Source organism: Parus major, chromosome 6 (assembly GCF_001522545.3).
Source record: "Parus major isolate Abel chromosome 6, Parus_major1.1, whole genome shotgun sequence".
Taxonomy (NCBI): domain Eukaryota; kingdom Metazoa; phylum Chordata; class Aves; order Passeriformes; family Paridae; genus Parus; species Parus major.
This window is the reverse complement of record NC_031775.1, coordinates 27,359,658-27,373,277: the sequence shown is the minus strand read 5'-3', so window position 1 is coordinate 27,373,277 and position 13,620 is coordinate 27,359,658. Positions and strand designations below refer to the sequence as shown.

The 13,620-nt window shown below is 41.6% G+C and overlaps 1 protein-coding gene across 1 annotated transcript in view; it reads left to right on the top strand.

Moving 5' to 3' along the window:
- The window catches only part of GFRA1 (GDNF family receptor alpha 1), a 129,233-nt gene that overhangs the window by 74,764 nt on the left and 40,849 nt on the right, over positions 1–13,620 (top strand). Inside the window, exon 4 of the mRNA XM_019007146.2 lies at positions 6,348–6,687. Within this exon, the coding sequence (XP_018862691.2) occupies positions 6,348–6,687 (340 nt within the window). The remainder of the gene's footprint in view (positions 1–6,347; positions 6,688–13,620) is intronic.

The following is a 13,620-nucleotide window of genomic DNA, read 5'->3' as shown; positions in this document are numbered from 1 at the left end:
CTGGATCAGTTTGCAACAACTGTAGTTTCTTTGTTTAGCAAGTCTCTGACTCAATTAATGCATTTCTGCCTCCTAAGTGAGATACTTTGGACAGAAGTAACAGTAGCTTTAAAGAGCCAAATTCATAGCTTAAATTATTGAAAATTCAGAACAGCTCCAGTGAACAAAATAGGTTTAACTGTGCTGGCATGAATATAATGTATAACTGCTGTCCACTGTGCCATGTGGAAAATTAGAGACCCTGGCATAACCTGTCATTACATTTGTAACAGAAACGAAAGGTGTTAGATCAGGATGTTTGTGAGTGAAGACAGAATTTCAGCCACACTGCTGGGGCAGGGTTTCCCCTCTCTGCCCTTGTGGAACTAAAATTTAAACCAGATCACTGTTGGTTTATAAGACTTTCCTCTTACATAACCTGTGAGTTGAGCAGATGTCCCTCAGCCAGCCCACAGGGCTCAGCCACCTTGGAGTTGTCTGCTCATCTTTTCTCCATTCCTATCCACTAAAGAATTAAAGTGTTAAAGGAAGTGGAAAAATACAAATTCCCCCCTTTTTAATCAATACATACATGGCATAGGAGTTGCAATTTCACTGCAACCTTTATTTGCAATCTGTGAAATGCACCAGGTAATGAAATGCACCAAACTAAAGCAGGATCTAACAAGAGCCCTGTTGAGTATCAGAGCCCAGATGCAGTGGTAAACTTGGGCAATAAAAAATGCAGCATTTAGAGAATGTGGCCCCATTACTAGAATTAAACTTCCAGGAACAGTCCAAGAGGTAAATTTATCCACCTCAAAGTCCGAAGCCTCTGCTTCAAGATGTTATCTAAAATCCTCAGCAAGATGCTTAGAATCTTTATAAAATACACAGAGAAAACAACAACAAGTTTTAACAACAAGCAAACCAGTAAAAAAAGGAAGAAGAAACTCTTTCTTGTGAGGGTGGTGAGGCATCCACATCCCTGGAAATGTTCAAGACCAGGTTGGATGAAGTTTGAGCAACCTGGGCTAGGGAAAGGTATCTGGAAATCCAGAAACTGATCTTTGTTGGAAGACTTTGGAGCTGTGGAGCCAGACTCCCAGCCTCAGGCAGGTGCATCTGCCCACACAGCAGTCAGTGGGTGCTCCTGGGAGTAGAAAGCCAGAAATTTCCAGTCACTAAGGTAGTGATCAGAACAGTCCTTGAGGGTGTGGGGTGTCTTAGGTGTCTTCTCATCTCTGTGGGATTTCAGAAGGCCTGGGAGGGTACCCTGTGGGTTTGGCAGTACCGTGGTCTGGAAGGAAGGGAAGGAGATGTGGTGTTTTTCGAAGGGATTAGAAATAGGGAGTGAGTACAAGTGGAATCATGCCTCTGCAGGCTTACAGACTCTTCTTCAGGGAAGGTTTCCAGTCATTGCTGTTGTAAGAGAAGTAACTCTCTTTCCTGGGTGCAGGCCAGGACCCAGCAATCTGCCTCCCAGTGAGAGCTCTCATTCTTGGGCTGAAGCAGCTTGCTCCCTCTTTGTTTTGCAATATGCACCATTTCCTTGTTGAGAACACTCTGTGGTGAGATGGTTTGAGAGCCCTTCTGGGAAATGAGAACGGTGTTCCTGAGTCTCTCATGTCACGGAAGGCAGCGAACCAAACTCTCTGCAAGATCCCAGCTGATGATTCACCAGCCGAGTCTCGTAAAATCAAAGGCTGGAGTGTGTTGGGAAAGACTTCAAACATAGCAGTTGTGCATAACACAGTAGCTGAACACTTCCAAACATAACATGGTAGATGAACACTTCAAAATCAGGCCTGTTGGTTCACGCTAAGCAACGTGATTGTTCCCAGTCTCTAAATGGCTGGGACAGGAGAAAGTATTTACCTCCTCAAGTGAATTTATGGGGGTATTCAGAAGAGAATTCTGGAGACTTAGGCAATTAGTGTGATCAAAGAATTAATGACTAACCAGGAATGTAGAATGTTCCAGCTTTGGTCTGAGGAAGCTGAAGTGTCATTTTAGGCAGTTTTGTTTGTTTAGATCTTTTTGTTGCTGTAGCTTTGGTTGTAACTTTCATGGTCTCATCTTTGTCACCTGGTGCCATCAACTGTAATTTCAACAAGCATCTTGTTGTATGTGGTAGTATTCTGAAAGCCCTGGTCATAGCTGATAATATATGAGCTTTAATTTAAAAACTAAGTCACCTGCTTATTAAGATTATGGAAAAGGTTTGAAATTGGCCAGCTGTTCTGGAAATGCTGAGCAGAAGAGAAGTAGAATTTCAGAATTATACTATCAGTCACATGTTTGGTTTTTTTTGGATGACCCATTTTTTTGTTTGCTATTTGGGATTATAAATAATTTCTCCAGGAAAATGGTATTTTATTTTAAATGCATCAGATAAAATGCAGATGACAATGTTTGCTATGATTTCCTTATTTTTTAATTGCTCTTCTTACAAAGCAAAACTTTGGTGAACCCCACAGCAGCACTTTTGTTTAAGTGGGATCATGGCTCTCTTCTTAATTTTGGTCAGTTTTTGGTTCCTATATGCCATATCCTGCACCTGTGTTGGAGTAGACCCATACCCCTGTGGTCACCTCTATCACTTTGCAGTTTTGCCTTCCATCACATTAACATTTATTGCTCTCTTTACAGCATTGCCTTCACTATATCCACTAGAAAACCTACTAATGCTAATTACTTGCAAATAGTAATGGTAATTTTAATGACAACCTCAGTAAATTGCTTTTTATATGCTGTAAGAAAATTGAAAACTAAATGTCCATTTTGCTGCTTAATAAGAATCTTATAGAACAATTAATATTCCTTGTGCTCCTTCTGTCTAGTGGGAGCACAAATAAGAAGCTCCCAGTACCTATTGAGAAGCTTTTTTTGGGTACCATGGGGTGGGTTAACAGGAGTTGAGGAGACACAGTAGGTACAGAAATGAAATAGAAATGGAGGTTCAAGGAAAATGAAAGATGAAGGTGGAGAGACTGTGGAAGAGGGTGAAGCATGAGGAACATCAAACAGGGTAGAGGAAGCCCTATTAAGACTTTAGGAGCACCTCTGGATAAAAAACTGGAGCTTTTGGCTGTCTTCTTTCTGTGGTCTGTGAGAGATTGAGTCCAGGACTCAGTCCAGGACAGCTATGGCTGTAGCCAGGGTGGAGGGATGCAGGAGGTAACAAACATCAGAGTGGTCGCAGTGGTACAAGGACTGCTTTTTCATCCCTAAAATTGGTCAGAAAACATGTCACACGTTACATGTGCAGTGGAGGAGCTGGGGGTTCAGGTAAAGGCAAGTCAGTGTCAGTACCAATGGTCCTGCCCCAGAGTTTGTGTGTGTGGTGTGCAGCAGCTGCCTGGTGACAGGCTGGGTTTAGGAATCCCAACCCTGCTGCTCTCCCACCGAGGCACAGCTCCTGGCTCTGCCTGGCCTCTGGCATCCCTCTGCCTCTGCCCCATCAGGGCAGCATCCCCAGCTGCTGGATGCAGGCTCCTGCTGGATGCAGGCTCCTGCTGGATGCAGGCTCCTGCTGGATGCAGGCTCCTGCTGGATGCAGGCTCCTGCTGGATGCAGGCTCCTGCTGGATGCAGGCTCCTGCTGGGAGGCAGCAGCATCCTGGTGCTTCCAGCTCAGCTCTCCTGGGCCGGTGCTGCAGACAGCCTCGCTCACAGCCCTGAGACAGCGCTTACCACCTGCCTGGAAGGGACTTCCCACGGCTTCTGTGGTCATCTGGCAGGAGTGGAGGCCTGTGTGCTTTGGCAGAGAGTTCCAGAATGGGCCCAGGCAAAGCACATTAGGGAGAGAAGAGGATCTGGGTTGGGAAATGGTGCTGCAAAGAAATCTTTACTTGTTCCAGGCTCCTGCCCTGACTGCCCCCAATCCATATCCTAATGCCCCAAGAGAGGGGGAAACTGAAAAAGGATCTCCTTACACAAACCTTTCCCAAAGGGTTCTGGCATGAAAAGTAGCTCTGGATAAGATCCATTTGCTTTTAAAGTAGTCAGTACCTGGTAAGAGCCAAACTCCTGCCTGTCTTAATAATTTAAGCTTTGTGGAACAGAAGCTGGGTGAAATTTTGACCTTATAAATTACTGCTGCATAAGTAATCCTCAGGAACACTCCCAGTATTGTTAACTGTTTGTAGTTACTACAGGATTTAGGAATAATTCTGCACTTTTGCAATAAAAATAAAGCATTAAATGTATTGCAGATTGTCAACTTTGCATTTAAAATATGATTTAAAAGCATAAGAGAAGTTGGTATTAATGAGAAGAGTTGGTGTAGACAGTCTGGTTTAATTCAGATGCACTTGGTGCACCTCTTCTACATTTAGTCTTGGTCTTAAAAGGTAAAAATCATTTGTATAGTGTTAGGACAAGTATGCTGGAAAGAGCAGCTAGAGACATATGTATCAAACCAGAAATGCAGGGGGCACATTACAGCCAAGGCTGGTTTAAAAAAACAAAATCCCCCCAAAACCAGTCTGTATTCAGAGTTGACAGTGTAGAGAGGAGTGTGAGTGTTGGGCAGATATAAATTGACTGACAGGTATGAATATGCAGATCTATCGTTTGTGAACACTTTGCACCTAATTCAACTTTCACCCAAGATAACTTCAGCTGCTGTTTGCACTGTCAGTGACTTGGCTTATGTTCTGCCTTTTGAAAAAGATTGATTAACCTGTCCTTTTGATTTTTGAGGTGCTTGTGTTCACAGTGCTTTCTGTTCATATTGCAATACCCCATTCAGAACTGTTCCACAGGATTTTGTATTAAAGAGTGGAATTCAGCAGTTGACTCCCAGGCACAAATAACCATGTAATTACTCTGCAATCACATAGTAATTAGCATATACTATTCATATATTGCATAATTATATACCCTGCAGATTACATAGTAATTATATTTGTACTAAACATATAATTCTATATACTGTATAAAATAACTTTAAGGGTTCATAGTTAATATTATAGTTGTATGCTAATGTAATACAAAATTTTATATTAAAATGTTACAATTTTATGAGAGGGTTGTATTTTGGGCATCTCATCTCTTCTGCATCTGGTGTTGCTTAATCTGTTGTAGGCTGGTATTACAAGAAATGCTGGGCTCTTAATTTATAGTCAAATGTTGCATGTTTACAGTTTTGTAATTTATGAAGATAAGATGCAAAAAGTTGCCTTTTTATTGTGCAGGCAGCTGAGACTGGGAAGGACTTGGAGTGTGATTTTTAAATTATAAAGGTTAAATGTACAAACACACTGAACATAGTTACAGCACAGTGCTAGAATGAAACACAAATCTAATGCTCCTTAGCTTTGTGTTATTTTTGGGCGGGTAAGATGCATGGGACAGTTGCAGGTGATTTATTTGAATAATGGGAAGTGTGTGTGAGCAGCCCAGGCCCATCTTGGGCACAGTGTGTTCCAACAAATGCAGAGCTCAGTGCAGCATCTCAGCCAAGCTGCTTCGTGTTTCCTGCTGTGGAAAAAGAGAAAAGGTTGATGTCCTGATGTGGGAATGGGAGGCAGAGTGGAGGAGAATGGAGATGAGTGGCAGTGAGTTGTACTTGGACTGAGTTTCTGGGTAAAGGTGAAAGATCTAGGGGGAAAAAAGGCTTTTTGTAAGGGTAACTTAGAGCTTTGGATCATTTAAAATGTTTTATCTTTGGCCAGACCCCCCCAAGAGGTTGCAGCAGATTTTAGATATTTGCAAAATGTTTTGTTCAGCTTGCAAATTCTGTAGCAGAGGGAAATTAATGTATTTTCTTGGATCTGTGATGTTGGCGTTCCTAATATCCAAAGCAGCATTACAATTATTCTTAATTGAATTTTGCAATCTAATGCCAGTTGCTTTCCTTTTCAAGCAAAGCATCTATTGGGTTTTAATATCTGGATAATGTATTGAGAAATTAAATGTGTAATTACAGCCTTAACTTACATCGTATTTTAATTTTTCCTATAATTTCTTGTAGTGTGTACATTTGTCTGTGTGTGTGAGAGAGAGAGAGAAAAAGGGACATCCTTGTTTAAAAACGTTTCTTTCATAGCCACTTTTTAATTTTATGTCAGCTTCTTCAAAGTTTGTAAAGCTCATAAATTTTCCAGGGTTCAGGTGGCATCCGTAGCTCTTCTAACAGTGTTTTACCTAAGCATGGAACTTGTGGGTGGCCTTAGAGAGCTCCCAGTTGTGGGTGTTAAACCATTACCCCGAGAAACAGAAGGACTGGTCCCATTTTCTGGCACCGAAAGCTTTGTATGTAACAAACATATGTGTTCAGGATCTCGTTAACAGTGAAATAACCACAAAGCATAAAGTGTAAATGTGACGCGTTTCTCACTGCTGTTGTGTTGTTTTTTCTAGTGGAGCCAGTACTTTCAAAGGGGAACAATTGCTTGGATGCAGCCAAAGCTTGTAACCTAAATGATACCTGCAAGAGGTTCAGATCTGCTTACATAACCCCCTGCACCAGCAGCACGTCTAATGAGATCTGTAACAAGCGGAAGTGTCATAAGGCCCTCCGGCTATTTTTTGACAAGGTCCCCCCAAAGCACAGCTACGGGATGCTCTTCTGCTCCTGTCGAGACGTAGCCTGTACAGAAAGGAGACGGCAGACTATTGTTCCTGTGTGTTCATATGAGGACAGGGAGAAACCAAACTGCCTGAATTTGCAAGAGTCCTGCAAGAAGAATTACATCTGCAGGTAAGATAGCACACGGCAAGGAAGTGATTAATGAGGTACCAGGGAGAACTTTTTGGTGCTGATGGATTTGCCAGGACTAAGGGTCAGAATACCCACTAAGGAAAAGGATGAGTCAGGGAAAAAAAGCAAATGCCTCTGACATCCTTAACAGAGTAACAAAAGCCCTCATTTGCTTACAGTGTGTGCCTTCTCCAAAACTGTTCCCAGCTGCTCCCTCGCATTTTGGAGGAGTCTTTAAGCCCCCAATTTAATCTTTATAGATTTTTGTTGGAAACACTGTGTGTATCTATGAAATGATGTCTCAGTCTGATTTTATGTCCTATTAGTGACCAGGTAAAAATATAATTTTTCATGATAATGGGATTTATTTTCATTGTACATGTGAGTACTGATAATTGGGAGTGCAAGCTTCATGTTGGACTTCATAAATAGACACAATACACAGACTACTCATGTGGTTTTAATTCATTGGAGAAAAAAAATAGTCCATATTGTAGACAGAATCTCACTATCTTCATAGAACTGGTTTAGCCTTGAAATTGTTTCATCTCCCCTCCCTGAGAGGAGTGCTGGGCTGATACAACTGGGGGGTCATTGGTTCACTGACCTAATTCCCAGCCTAATTCCCAGCAGAGCCCTGCTCCACGGGACAAACTGGGTCCTTTCCCCTCCTGGGGTTCCTGCAGGTTGGCACACAGAGCTTATTCAGTGGAAAACAGGGCCTCCTCTGCCCTCAGGAAATGTTTACTCCTACTTAGAATTGTGTATTGTTTGTATTAGAGCATTGTTGTGCTAATGTCATATTTATGAAGTCGTGCCCAAGAATACTGCTCGTTTCTAATGTGTAAATTTCTTGTAGATTATCCAATTCTGTGAATTAGCAAACAAGGGAGATAAACACTATTGTAAAATGTCAAGGACACTGAAGATACGATCTAAATCTTAATAAGTACTTACTTATGCCTGGTAAAATATTTACTTTAAAGTTTGTTTATGAGATTTCCACTGCTGGTCTTTAGCACTTCAGTTGTGCCTGAGTGTTGTTGGGAGGTGAGGAGATGAGCAATGCCCTTCCCTCCAAGGCTTTGGGGGAATCTGGAGACACGTTTCCTGCTGGCCACAGCAGGAGCAGATTTAAATCAGAGCAGTCTGACTCGCATTCAGCCCCTTGCTTGCTGATGCTGTTGCAGTTTCTGAAGGCTGGGTACGTGTAGCCTCGGAACAATCCATTTTCTGTTTCCATGTTGTTCCACTGGTATTTTTTGCTTCTGTGTATTGCCTTCCCTACACACAGGTCCTGTTAATTGAGTTACAGTATCTTTACAGTGTTTTCTGTCAAACTGTCAGTGTGTTACAGCACCAGTGAAACTGGAGAGAGGATTTTATACAGAGACTTCTCCCTGTTATTTGGGTTGTAGTATTCTGGAATTAACTTGTTAAATTAATGCCATTACTCCTCTCGTGACTGTGTTTTTCTTTGGTCAGCTTTGATCTAATGTTGTCTCAGCAGTTAAGTTTTTAATGACATTTTGTTTAATTTAACTTCATGAGTCTGGTGTTGTGCTTTCTCCATTGTAATGTTGCAGGGGAGAGCTTGGTAAAATCTCTGCCTGAAGCTGCAGCCAGCACTGAGATGAAAATGGATTTATTTGTAAATGAACAGTGGTTTCTTTTGCGTTAGAACATCAAAATTGAAAAGTTTTGGCTCTGCCAAGGCTCGGTGAGACCTGTCTGTGAGGCTGAGGGCAGCACTGGTACAAGGGAATGGGTGGGCAAATGCCTGCAGGGTCTGGGGCAGACTCAGTGTGGGCAGCACTAAGGTCCTGTGGAGGTAAAGCCAGCTTGGTGTGCTGCTGAGAGTCACCTCACATTGGTGTTACAACCTCCTGGGCTCTCTGAACTGCTGCTGGTTTAATACCTTCCCTCTCTGCTGTCATGGAGAGGAGGAATTGGCAGCAAAGCTATCCCAGCCTGTCAGACAGTGAAAGACATTTTGTCTCTGTGACTTGTGCACTTAAAGGAAATTGCTGAGATTTGTTCCCCTAGTCCTGCAGGCAAACAGGGACTTGGGCAGGGCTGGAAAGGAATGGGAGATCTCCTTGCTATTGTAACTACTGATAAATATCAGTCATTATAGTAATTCCAGATATGTTTAGAATAATTAAAAGCAGTAGTCACTAGGTGTGTAATTCTAACTTTGATAACTTCTATTTCATTTTGAAATCAGGAGTATCTAAATGGCAGAATAATTTGAAAATACGGTCTTACTGTGAGACCAGGTAAATTAGAAATATTATTTGCATGCCTGTTACACCTATTAAAGCTTTTTCATAATGCTAGTTTAGACAAGGGGTACAAGTTCTAAAGGTTTTCTGAAAATATGTTCATGAAATGGTTTATGAATGCTGCTTACTCAGAAATGCAAGACTTGAATCTGCCTGTACGCTGTATAAAATATCATCTGGGCCTGTGTATTTAAACATTCCGTTTTGAACATTCCTTAAAAACTTTATCCTGGTGTATATATCACCAAATCTGTTCTTGAAGCAGAGTTAAGAGCAGGGAGGCAATCTGGCCAAACTGCAGGTACCACTAACAGACATGGCAGGACGTTTTGCTTTTTTATTAGTTTTTTATTCAACTCATTAAGCTATCTGTTATATAAGAAATTCTCAATCGAGGGATAAAGAGACCTGAAATGTCAGGAAATGCAAATAAGTTCTGACTTATGTAAACAGTCCTAATTTTCAACTTCATCAGAATGCTGAATGGTTCACTTTCATTATCATTTGTCTGCTGCCTCTGCTTGTATCCCAGTCCATATCCAGCTTTGAAACAATTGTAGTCTCTCAGGCATGTCTGTCAATGCTCAGTGAAAAGAAAAGCAAAAAAACCAAAAAGACGAAGCCATCAGAGTTCTTTTTTTTTATTGTGTGCATAAACAAATCTAAGAAAAGTCAGTGTACCATCAAAAACTTCAACCAGTGATGTCCTGGAATCGCACAAACCTCTGAAAAACTTGGTGATCTGATCACCTCAGCTAACAATGAATCTTCAGAAAGTTGACTGGCATGTTTTAAGAGTATCATCCTGCTGTAAATGCAGGGCAGGGTGCTTCATATTTGCCATTATCAAATTTGACAGTACTGCAAATACTGTTTTGCTTGAGTAATGAAAGTGTGAGTCATTAGTTTGGTCTTTTTAATAATCTGTGTCTTGAATTTGCATACTTGGGTTTTTTTCCTGGATATGTTCAGAAGACACTGACCAGAATAATAACAATACAGACACATTAGTTATTGAAATAATTCTATCAGTCTATCCATGTGCTGCAAGGATCAGAAAAGAAGGGCAGAAATTTTTTGCTAATAAAACTGGTAAGAGCATGTTTCTTGTCCTTCACAATAATTATACTCAAAATGACTGGTCAGATCATTGAGGTTTATTTTTGAAGCTCAAATAGCCAGAAAGTAGTTGTTAACTAATTTCAGAAGACAGTTGTCTACCTAATTTTTTGCCTTTAGTTCTGCAAATGGTACATATAGCTGTCTGCAGCTGTTTTACACTGAAAAAAAAACCAACCAAAATATGCTTAACATATTTTAAATAACTTCTTCTTGTGGGATATCAGAAGAAAAATAATGAAGTATCCAATTAGGTTCCAGTACATGGGTCATCTCCTTGAAAATATAGTGAAAAATGTTTTCAGCACTGTGTTCAGAGAGCCAAATCTTTATAAATGTGCTTTCATTGGTGTGTTCTTAGCTCTTGACCAGTTTTTGGTCACCTGTCCTATCCAATCCTACTCAGCTCTGTATGAAGGATGTCTGCTTCTACAGGTATCAGAACACTCTGGGAAGTTATGCAAACGTTGTTATCAGTGCAGAGAAGAATTCATCCACTGGAAATGTTAGAACAGAAGCTCAGCTGCTTGCTGCATTTCCTGAAAACAACAGAAACTTGCCAAGGAAATAATTTTCCTTGATGATACTCTGTTGAACGCTTTTAATGATAATTTAGCATGGAAAGGGAGTCACTGTGTCTGTGCTCCTTTTCTATGAGGCTGTGAGAATCTGCAGGTGCTTTACACCTGGAACTGGTTGGTAGAAGTGGCTTCTCTGTGAGTCTTGTGGGCTGTTCCTGCAGCAAAAGGCACTGCTGACTGCACACCCTGCAGCCCCAGGCTTCAGCACTAGAGACAGGTTGTGGGGAGATGTTATAAACGTGTTGTCCTGCTCCAGGATGGGGGGAGCCCACCATCATCTTGTTCTAGGAGGGAGCAGTCCTCAGTTACAGAATTAACAGGGAGCAGTGCCCTGGAGGGATGTGAGGGAGGAGATGGAAGAGGGGAAAAAGAAATTTGCCCTTCACATTTTCTATTCATTATAATTCTCTTTCACTTTTCTCACTTTTTTCCCTTTTTTGTTTTTTTTTTTTTCTTCCTACCTCTTCACTTAGTCTCCTTTCATCTCCTCTTCCCAGATCTTCCTGCAATTATCTGACTTTCACCACCTCTCTGACACATTTGAATTCTATTACAGCCACTTTGGGTGCCTCCTCACTTGCTTCTCTGCATGTTGTGCTTTTCCTCCCTCAATATCCTGCCACGGTCCAGTGATCATCTGTAATTCAGCAAATGAGAGGGAAAACAGAGGTGCTGCCTCCCTTTCTGAGCCTTGTAGCTGATATTGGTGACAATTCAGTCGGTCAAATAAAAGCCTGAGAGCTTGCTCTCAGCCTGGCTCTACTTTTGCATGTTAAAAGGGCACTTGGTGGGTATTTTTATGAAGGACACAGTAACATTACACAGTTCTGGAGAACAGAGCTGGGTCTGAGTCCCTCGGGGGCATTTATATGAAATTGGCACTTGGAGCACTCTGAGATGATCGGTTTGCTGTGCTTATGCAAAACCAGGACAAGAGTGTAGTTTCTGTAATGCTGTTAAGGGCATTAGGAAAAGGACACTTGATTTCTAGAGAAGTGCAGGATGTGCCTGCATTGTGTGTTTGGAGACTGAGTCAGGGAGTGGGTGCAGAAGCTCTCGTGCCTGACTCAGCCTGCGGTGGGTGTAGGATGCTGGCAGTGCAGAAGTGTGAGCCTGAGCTCTCTGCACCTGCACTCAGGAGAGCTCCTGTGCATTCCTCTAGAATAGCAAGTGGGGCAGAAAAAATTGAAAGTCTGCTTTTTGGCCCATGCCCACAAGCTCACCTCACACAGCCTGAATTTGAAGAGTGATTTTTATATATATATAGATATACAAGCACGTAAATGTATGCATATATATATGTCTATATTGCTAGGGGTTTTATTTATTTTAGTGGGAAAAATAAGAAGACAAAACAGGTATTCATTCATTTTAATAAACTAATAGTGAGGAATGGTAACAATGCAGAAAATTCAAAAAATGGGGTCTGAGTGGAGGTGGGAAAGAAGCTGGTGTAGTTCAGAGGAACCTTGATGGTGGAATACGTGTGTGGGGAACTGCTAGCCTGGAAAAAAATATTAATGCAGTCTCTGCAAAATAAGCAAAAACCTTTCAAGAAAGGCAAAGTAAAGATAGAAAATGCTGCAATATTATATTTTCTTCCCTTTCAGTCCTTTACATGATTCATTACTTTGATGTCTTCTGTTAGCAGAGTAAATAGACATAATATTGCTCTCCTCTCCCCCTCAGAAACAAAGGTAATTTTAAATTTATTCCAACTGAATAAAACTCAAAATGAATCAAGCAGTTCCTCCTTATAAGATATCCAAAAATCCCTGTGGAAAAAAAAAAAAAAATCCAAACATCCAGCTAAACAAGACTGCTTTGTCCCTTTTGAAGTGCAGATGGATCTCATTCTGCAGTGCCCAGATCTGCTTGGCTGGCCCTCATTTATACTCTCTCTGGTCAGCTTAGGAGGGCCTTGAAGATTAAAAGCTTGCTGGGTGATTGACATTTCTCCAAAAGCAGGAGAGACACAAGGATACCATAATTAGAAAAATGGCTCAGCTTTAGTCCTGCACCCAACTTTCCCTTGGCTTTGTGCTGTACCATGAAGAGAGTTCATGCTCCAAGAAGCAGTAACTGGATGGTATTTCACACTGAGGTCCCTTGTCAGGCAAGCTCAAACTCTCCAGGCAGCATCCCTGCTGTCGGGTAGATCCTCTGCTGATCAGGTTAAAAATAACCTGTGGAGCTGAATATCCTGTCTTGCCTGTCTACAGGGCTGAAGAAGTGAAAGTGGGAATAAAGAGTGCCTGTGTGAGCGCACGACAATCACAAAATAAACTTGGGTGCCAATGATTTTAGGTTTTATAGGCTGTATTTGGATACCCTGCTTCCATGTCAGTCTCTTTCTAGGCAAATGTCTCAGTGAGCTGAGTGAGGTATTGTGACCATTTCAGCTCTAAACACTTGGGGCACTTGTGTGTGAATGAAAACCATTAAGAGCATCAAGTCCAGCCCTAAACCTAACACTGCCAAGCCCACCACTAAACCCTGTCCCCAGGTGCCACATCTACAGCTCTGTTAACTGCTTCCAGGGGTGGTGACTCCACCACATCCCTGGGCACCTGTTCCACTGCTTGAAAACTCGTTCCATGAAGAAAATTTCCCTAATATCCAATCTAAACCTACTTTGGCACAACTTGAGGCTATTTCCTCTCACCCTGTCACTTGTTATTTGGACAATGACCTTGCTACAACCTCCTCTCAGGTAGTTGTAGAGTGTGGTAAGGTCTCCCGTGTTCATTCTGTCTAAAAAGCCTTATTTTGTTAATTTAAGTGGAAAGAAAAACCTGCCTGTATCATTTGAGAAATAAGAAGACTGCAGATTAGAAACATGAGCCAGGGAGGGGGTTACAGCAGGGCTAATGTGATCTATTTTTTTTGTTAATTTATTGGGGGGAAGGGGAAGAGAGATTAAATTACATATGTTAATTAAGCAGTTT